This window comes from Camelina sativa, chromosome 11, assembly GCF_000633955.1.
Source record: "Camelina sativa cultivar DH55 chromosome 11, Cs, whole genome shotgun sequence".
Classification (NCBI taxonomy): Eukaryota; Viridiplantae; Streptophyta; class Magnoliopsida; order Brassicales; family Brassicaceae; genus Camelina; species Camelina sativa.
In genome coordinates this window covers 18,916,416-18,924,627 of record NC_025695.1, presented here as the reverse complement: position 1 = coordinate 18,924,627, position 8,212 = coordinate 18,916,416, and the positions used below count along the sequence as shown (strand labels likewise).

Here is an 8,212-nt window from a genome sequence, read left to right as displayed (position 1 = left end):
AGGCTAAAGTAGATCTAACGTTAATCAAACTTAATTCGACGAAATCAATGAAAAGATGAAAAATTATTTGTCTAGTAAAATAATTTGACAAAACTATTGATGAATCTTTTGTAATAATAAGTTGAAGATTTTTTTTTTTTTTTTTTGTATATCAAAGATTAACAATGAATGGAGAATTTTTTGACGCATTATATCAAAACTATCCGTATTACAAAATGAGAATTTAGTCATAACTACCACATTCAACTCAAAACTTTTCCATTCTACCACATTGTAAAACACTTTTCGCGTTTTACCACAATGTATAGTTAAAAAGTCAAAAATAACCTTTAGTTTATAAGCATGAATTTGGAAAAATATATATAAATAATATTGTCCTTTTATAGCAGACACATGATACATCATTTATTGTGGATAAAATAAAGAACCAAAGTACAAAAAGACAAATAGCTAAATAACAAACTTCGTGGACAACTTTTAAAAAAAAAAAAATTGTCCGTTAATACTACCTGGGAGAGCCCATATGATTTGTTTCATCTGTAAGAGTATTAAAGTTGTCCACCGAAAATTTAAATGTTGTCCACTGAAAAACTCAATGTTGTCCACCAAAAGTTTCATTGTTGTGCATTTCTATATTGGTGGACAAAATTTATTTTCTGCTGCATGTGTTTTTATACATAGGGTGTAAATTTGTTTACCACTAAAAAATTATCTATAGATTTCGGTGGGTGAAACATGTCTACTAAAATTTTATTGTTGTCTACTGAAAACTTCAATATTGTGTATTTTTATATTTGTGGACTAAAATTATTTTTGTTTAACATCTCAAAACTTCAACATAAAATAATAAATATTTTTGTTTAGTTTTTGGCTAAGAATATTATAGTTATTTTATTTAATGGTTATGGTATTTTAGAAAAGAGTTTTGAGATGTTGTAGTTTGAAAAGAGACGTCGTAGAATTGTTAGATTTCTCTTACAAAATTAGCGCCCACGACAGTACGTGAGACTGACCTTAGCTATTCATTGCTACTGCATTCTACCGAAAAAGAATTAAGTTATGGAGTCAGTCCATTACAAATTGTACGTATTTTTTGTAGAATACATTATGTATCCGTAGGAAACAAAACATCTTCAAAAATTTGGGACGAACCATTGCTTCTGCTGACTTTTTTTTTTATCTATAAAAATAAACAGGATGGATAATGTATAAGTTATCAACGGAACAGAAGACTTGGATCTTTTAAGTTATTCTATTTCCCCTTTTTTGTTTTTTTATACCGCAACAGAGCTTTTGGCTCCTAAAGCAAGGACACAACATCAGTTGTTTCTTCGAATCGGCTCGGCAATAGTTCCAAGCAGTTTATCTTGTTCCCGACCACCTGAACCTTTTACCGGCTGACCTTGCTTATTTTGTCCTCCCTGCAAATACAAGTTACAACAATTCTAACTTTCTCTCCTGCACAAAGCAAAACAGCAAAGAACAAAAGAGTGCTAACTCACAGTTCCCTTTTGTGCCAGCAATTTCCGGCTTGAAGGAGCCCTCGCTATCGATGAGGCGGCCGCTGCTGCTGCTACTCGGATCCTGCAAATGAAGAAAAAAATTCAGCGGCTCAAACATTGTTGCAGAAGATATTATGCCATAGAGTTAAGAGTATATTAGCCTAACCTTTTATGTACGTCAACATATTCATCTGTTTCATCCACAATTTCTTCTTGCAAAAGTTCTTCAAACACATCTTCCAAAGTGATGATACCTATTACCTCGCCATCTTCTATAGCCTCTGAAGTATGTGAGAACCCGTGTGGTCCACTCTCGTTGTTTGGAAAGAACGATTGTCCATTAGCCTTGTCAATGGTAACAATGACATTGTCGTGGTTTCCTTCTCGTTTTAGTAACAGAGGTGCAGTCAAATCGGAGTCATTGCTTTCATCAGTGTTCTCTTCAAGCAAAGTTGAAGGAGGAACTCTGCTTTTCCCCTTAACCTTCACAACTGCAGCCATGTGACTACTTCCCTTTTGAAACTCATTGAGTATATCATACAGAGGCATATCAGCTGGAACCCTATTGCAGCATTATAACATCAACAAGCGAAACTTCATTTTACACAAAGATACTTGTCGAAACAAAATGGAAAAGACTGGAGGGAACATTAGTAATGGCAATACCTTGGAATTCGACGTATACAAACTGCACTGACAAGGGTCTCTGTTTCAGGGCGAACAGTAAGTAGACTCTTCACCTAGAAGAAGGGAGGAGGGAGAATTTCCTGATTAGAGTTTGTCAATGAGATAAACAAGCATTGAACCATGCAAAATAAGAGTCAATGACATTACCAAAAGAAGTCCGATAACATTTTTTGGATTACCAGAGTAAACAGGGACACGGCTATGGCCTCGTGCCAGAATCTTACCCATAGCTTCCCTAAGAGATTAATTACACAGAATGCAATATGAGATACAAAGTTGAATATGACCTGAAAGTAGCTGCAGAAATGACTGCGACAACAGGTAAAATCTTTCAGGCAAGTAAGACAGCTGAGAACCAAAACTCACCAATCCAACTTTGAATTTACATCCAAGGAGAAAGTCGATTCAATAGGTGTCATTGCTTCTTGTGCAGTCTGTAAATTAAATACCACTTTTGCATGAACAACTTGTGATAATATCTCTACACAGATCAAGCCATGATTCTGAAATTCTAGAAAGTCAAGCACATACCTTCTCAGTCAAATCAAGAGCTCCACTAATGATTGTGGTCTCATCATGCGTAAGTTCACCTCCCTTGCCAGCCTAAAACCATAGTAAGAGCAACAAAGTAACCAAATTCGTAATCCAAAATTCCAAAAGGTTGTGAGAAAGGAAACAAAGTATTCAGCATTTTCACAGTCTCTACTACCTCTTGGCTATGAATGGATACAAGAGCTTTCAACTGAGCCCGCCTAAATAAAGCGTCATTGTGTCCCAGCACCAAATCTAAGATCTAACCATAAGCGTTAAAAAAAAAGTTAACCGAAAGCAAAACTTGAAATATGGAACTCATTGTATATAACAAGAACAAGCATATAACAATAACCAAAAGAACAGATATAAAATACATTTCCTGAAAAAGCCATCAATTGCTCACAGATAGACGGAATCAAATGAAAGATAAATTAATTTCCACTTGATGGTCAACCTTTCACAGGCAGAAATACAACAATAACATTCTTGACCAAACACTCTTAAAATTTACCTTTCCAATGGGAAAAGCAATAGGGTAGCATAGCGTCATTAAAATGCGGACAAGCCAGACAAAATTTGCTCCAACGGCGAGTCCATACCTGGTGCATATCGCTTGAGGAATCACCTTAAACAGCGAATTCAAAAATCATTCAAATCCTTGATAGACAAACCATAAACTTAGATTCAGCAAAACCAAAAAACACATACCTCACCGAAAGCAAGAACGAAAGTGACGGAAAGAATAATCGCAACGTATTCATTGAACAACTTATCCAAATATATAGGTAGCCCCTGCCAACGTATTCAACTAATGTATAAGTCTATCAATTTCATAAAAGAGCTGTAGGATCAATAGCTAAGAGACTTGAATATGAGATTACCTCCATCGCCATAGCATTACAGAGAAGCAGTGTCACTAATAGCTGATGCTGTTTCTGAACAACCGGAAAAATCGCAGCTGAAAACATTTCAAACAGAATCACAAATCAGAAAACCAAATTCCAAATAAGGAAGAAATTAATTGAATCGAGAAAGAAGAAGGAAGAAGGAAGACGAATTCAAACAAATCATCACCGGCTTGTTTCTTCTCGTTAGCTGTACCACTGCGCTGAAGAATCTCGAGCTCGACAAGGCCAAGAGACATAAGCCCCAAAGTGAGCCCAGACATGATTCCGGCGAAGAGAACGAGGAAACAAGAGATTCCGGCGTAAGTGATCCACTCAAACGATCCAAACGGGATCGCTTCACCGCCGTTACTGTTGGCTTGTCCGAGTCCGGATAACATCCTCGCCGCCGCCACCGCATTAATCAGATGCATCTTTCCTTCTACCTCGGAAACAAAGCTGATGATGATTCGATTACTTTTTTTTTTTTTATTAGAATCGTCACGATGAATATGTGATTCTCTGGTCACACGACCCCCTTTTTCTTTTTGGCCCCTTCTTTGATAATTTTATAATTCGTTGGATCTCACCAACATGTCGCGGATTCAGTTCAGTACAATTTTTTTGTATAACAAAACGGCAAAAATGTTTTGAGAAAATTGAATTTAGACCCTCAAAGTTTCATCATTATGTTAAGAAGACCCCTTTAATTTTGTTTGTATCGTGAAGCTCCCTATTCCCCACAACCACAAACGTTAAAATTGTAGCGTGTCCACAGAGATTTATTATGATCTCATAGAAGAATCTTTTACAAGCAACATGTTTTGTTTTTGTTTTTTTCTTACTATTTAATTTAATTGTTCTTTTTTTTTTGTGATTGATATATGTTTGTCATGAGATTTTAAAGTGTTCTCTCAAATGAAATTCTTCCAAGTAATGACCTATTTATATTGTTAAACAAACATGGTATTGCAAAGAAGCGTTATTTAGGTTGTCAATTGTAAGATGGGTAGATGACATACATAGTTCTTGTATTCTAGTTCTTTCTTTAGTTTGGGAAAGGATGATTTAGTTCTTTCTCTATAAACTAAGATATTTTCTATTTTGAAATGTAATATATTTTTTTCCTTCAACATTTTTTGTTACATAGATATTTCTAAGCAAATATACAGTATATAAATATATAGTTTCCTCCAAAAGTTGATGAAAGGAGTTTTGTAATTGTTTTGTGATGATGATTTTGTACTTCATAATGAAACTCTTTGAAAGTTTCAAAATATTTTGTTTTTTTTTTTTGATAAATACAATAATATCTACTAAAATCATATGTAAATATATAAACTATAAAGGATTAATAAATTATTTTGCACTTTAAATTATTGGTCCCATACACATTTCTATGTATTGGACCCAATAAGTCGTTCGCCCTATTATAGTGTTCAAGAAAAATAGTCTTAATCATTTTTCAGTATTGAAAAATTCACATGTTTCATAATATTCTTAATCAAAGGAGTTCATATAAATCCGTATGAACCTTTTGGATGTCTTTCTCATTTATGTGACCCAAACGATAACACCAGAAAATATCTTATATAAGTTATCTACGGTACGCTACCATAAAGAACATATCAAATAAAAAAAAAACATTTGTCTTTAATAAAATGAAATCCTTCTGAATCCCAAATATGAAAAAGAAATAAGTTTAGGTGAATCTAAATATTAATTTGTTAATTGTGTTAAGATACTAAAAACTACACGTATTGATATTTTGCTTTAAACAGAATGTGAAGTATCACACTAACGTAGTTAGCAATTGACTATTCGCATCAAAAATTCAAAATTTATGATCCTCTTTGCGATTTCGAAGCCAAGATATACCTTAACTTGTTGGGCCATTAAAGTGATTTGGAAGAGTGATATATATATATATATATATATATATATATATATTTGCTTAAGTCGCATAGTAGAACATGACCAAAACAAAAGAATATATATATGTATTACTAAAAACTAAAAAGGTTATTGTTTCTTCACAATGAACTTAGAAAGACTAAAGAAGGAACAACTCAGCACCATATCCGATAAATTCAAACCTTGAAAGCTTCATCCCCAAGTAACCGAGATCATCGAATTAGCAAGCCCAGATTGGTCAAACGTGATGTCAGCTCCATAATCTAGAGTCTTGGAAGCACCGGGAATCGTCTGCACCAGCTTGAAAGCCTTTTTCTCAGATTCATCCATGTGAGAATAACAGAAAGACCAAAGAAGCTGAATCGGTTCGCTCTTCAGAAACTTCCTCGGCTTTCTCCTCCCATCTGGAAATCGAAGACAGAGACTACACACAACAATTGGATCACAGTCTCCCTTTGGCTCTTCTGTCAAAACCGGGAACTCTAAACAAGCCTCATCCTCCTTTACTTCATCAGACTCTGCATATTCTTCCCCAATAAAAGGAGGCACGAAGTCATCACTGTTGTCGCTACATGACGACCGAGTCTCCCACTCGTCTCCATCTTCATATTCTTGCTCCAAAGAAGGATCCGCAACTTGATTGTTATTGTTACTTGATGACCAAGTATCCTCCTTTCCATCAAATTCTTCACCCCAGGAAGGAGCAGGGGTTTCATAGGCGATGTTGCTTGACAAACAGGTCTCTGTAGTCTCCGTCCGCCTGTTCCTTATCAGAGAAGCAATGTATTCGTGAGGACCAGCGTCCGTAAACTTCATCAATTCCTCGTAAAGACTGTCATATTCAATCACGCCGCTCCACATACCCATCTTCTGGCCAGTGATGGGATCGATTACAAGCACCACAGGAGGAGCAGATTCGATCTTGTAGAAACTAGAGATTTTCTGACCTTCGACTGTGTCATTATAGACCTGCCATAAGATGAAGTTGGACTGAACTGCTTGAGCAATCACGTAGTTTGACCATACATCTTCATTAAGTGTATGAGAAGCTAACTCCGTCCTGGACTGGAGATTCACTATCAACCATCGATTCTTTTCACTTGAGAAAAACTTCACATCTTCAAAAGAACCCTCTTGAAGTATATATGAAGGAGGAGAATACGAGGAAGACAAATCCGAGTCTGATTCTTCATCAGAGTATGAACTATCATACGTTCCTGATGTTGTCCAGTCCTCGACTTCATGACTATCGTGATGCGTGAACGAATCAGAATTGTTGTTGTTGGTGATCAGAAAGAGGTCGATGGCTACATTAATGTTCCAACCTGATGTCTGTAAGAATACCCTTGCAGTTTCTGTGGTCTGACCGACAGCGATCTCAAGGAAAGACGAGATCAGTTGATCCTGATCACAGAGATCGATCGTTCCGTCAAGCTGTGACCTTGTTGTTAGCACTCTCTGTTGGTTCGGAAAAGATGGCTCCATTGTTGCTTGTTCAGAGAGAAACCAATACGTCTAGGGAAAAAGAGGAACTGAAGAAGGGATATAGAAAAGTTTTATATATATAGAGTGAGGCGGAGAAACAATTTCCTTTAGGGTTGCTTCCTTTTATTCTAAGGAAAAGGAAAATTTCTTATCGTTTTGAATTGTGTAATCAATATTTTCCAAATTTTTTTTATACATATACACAGATCTTTAAAGTTAACTACTTTACAATTGGTTAGTATTTAATTTAAGTGTCTTATTTAAAATTATGTAATCAATATTTTCCAATTTTTTTTTATAGATATACACAAATCTTTAAAGTTAACTACTTTACAACTGATTAGTATTTAATTTAAGTGTATTATTTAGTTAATCTTTAAAGTTAACTACTTTAAGTGTATTTAAGTTGATTTGTTTAATTATGTGTTTTAATCTTTTGATTACTTTTTCTGTATATGTTTTTAAATTACATATATATGTATTTAAGTGAGATTTGATGAGAACCTATAATAATATTTTGCAATTCACCATATTTATTTATTGTAACTTTTGATTATTTTAATTATTAATAGTTGTAAATATAATAGCATCAAATCTAAAGCAAATTGAATAAATGCCAACAACAGTTGTGATTTTTTTATCATATATTTTCATAAAAAAAATATGTTACAATATTTTTTAAAAAAGTTACACGATTGCATCTGTTCATTGTAAAGATGTGTATTTTTACCATATTTTATTCATATTTTTTCATCCCTATTTTTTCATTTTCAGAGTTGTGTTTGTTCAATATTCATGTATTTTGAACTCCATATATATTTGTATTTTCTTTGATAACTAACAATCAGTGTTAAATCAAAATATAGGGATGAAACATTTTTTCTGTTTTATGTTAAATAAAAATAATTTGAATATAATATTCAATATCCATTGTTATTCTATATATTTCTAATGAAAGATTTTAGAAATGATTATGACAATATAATTTAGAGTTGCGTCTATTTATCTTAATTTTTGGAATATATGTATTTTTAATAGTTTATATTTATTTTATTTTTAAAAATTGTCTATTTTTACTATAATTTTCCAAGTGAAATTAGATATGTTTTATTTTTATAATTCTTTTATTAAAAAATTGGATTTACTCATTACAACCATTTGCTCGATATTCTCACTTAATATCATTTTTTCCATAATTGAATTTCA

General features: G+C 33.6%; 2 protein-coding genes across 2 annotated transcripts; both read right to left on the bottom strand.

Annotated features, from left to right (window-relative positions):
- On the bottom strand, window positions 1,040–4,187 carry LOC104723795 (DUF21 domain-containing protein At4g14240). Its single transcript, XM_010442207.1, has 12 exons — window positions 3,798–4,187; window positions 3,605–3,681; window positions 3,432–3,515; window positions 3,235–3,348; window positions 2,899–2,982; window positions 2,721–2,792; window positions 2,556–2,623; window positions 2,337–2,424; window positions 2,169–2,242; window positions 1,669–2,064; window positions 1,503–1,584; window positions 1,040–1,421 (listed from the first exon to the last, which is right to left on the bottom strand). The coding sequence occupies exons 1-12, from the start codon at window positions 4,039–4,041 to the stop codon at window positions 1,320–1,322; spliced, it is 1,485 nt and encodes a 494-aa protein (XP_010440509.1). The 5' UTR covers window positions 4,042–4,187; the 3' UTR covers window positions 1,040–1,319.
- LOC104728121 (plant UBX domain-containing protein 16) lies at window positions 5,652–7,023 on the bottom strand. Its single transcript, XM_010447150.2, has one exon. The coding sequence runs from the start codon at window positions 7,004–7,006 to the stop codon at window positions 5,714–5,716; it is 1,293 nt and encodes a 430-aa protein (XP_010445452.1). The 5' UTR covers window positions 7,007–7,023; the 3' UTR covers window positions 5,652–5,713.

Coding starts and splice junctions, on each gene's coding strand:
- LOC104728121 (XM_010447150.2), bottom strand. CDS start 7,006: ATGGAGCCATCTTTTCCGAACCAACAGAGAGTGCTAACAACAAGGTCA.
- LOC104723795 (XM_010442207.1), bottom strand. CDS start 4,041: ATGCATCTGATTAATGCGGTGGCGGCGGCGAGGATGTTATCCGGACTC. Junction 3,516..3,604: donor GTAATGCTATGGCGATGGAG/GTAATCTCATAT, acceptor ATACGTTGGCAG/GGGCTACCTATATATTTGGA. Junction 1,585..1,668: donor TATGTTGACGTACATAAAAG/GTTAGGCTAATA, acceptor CTTCATTTGCAG/GATCCGAGTAGCAGCAGCAG.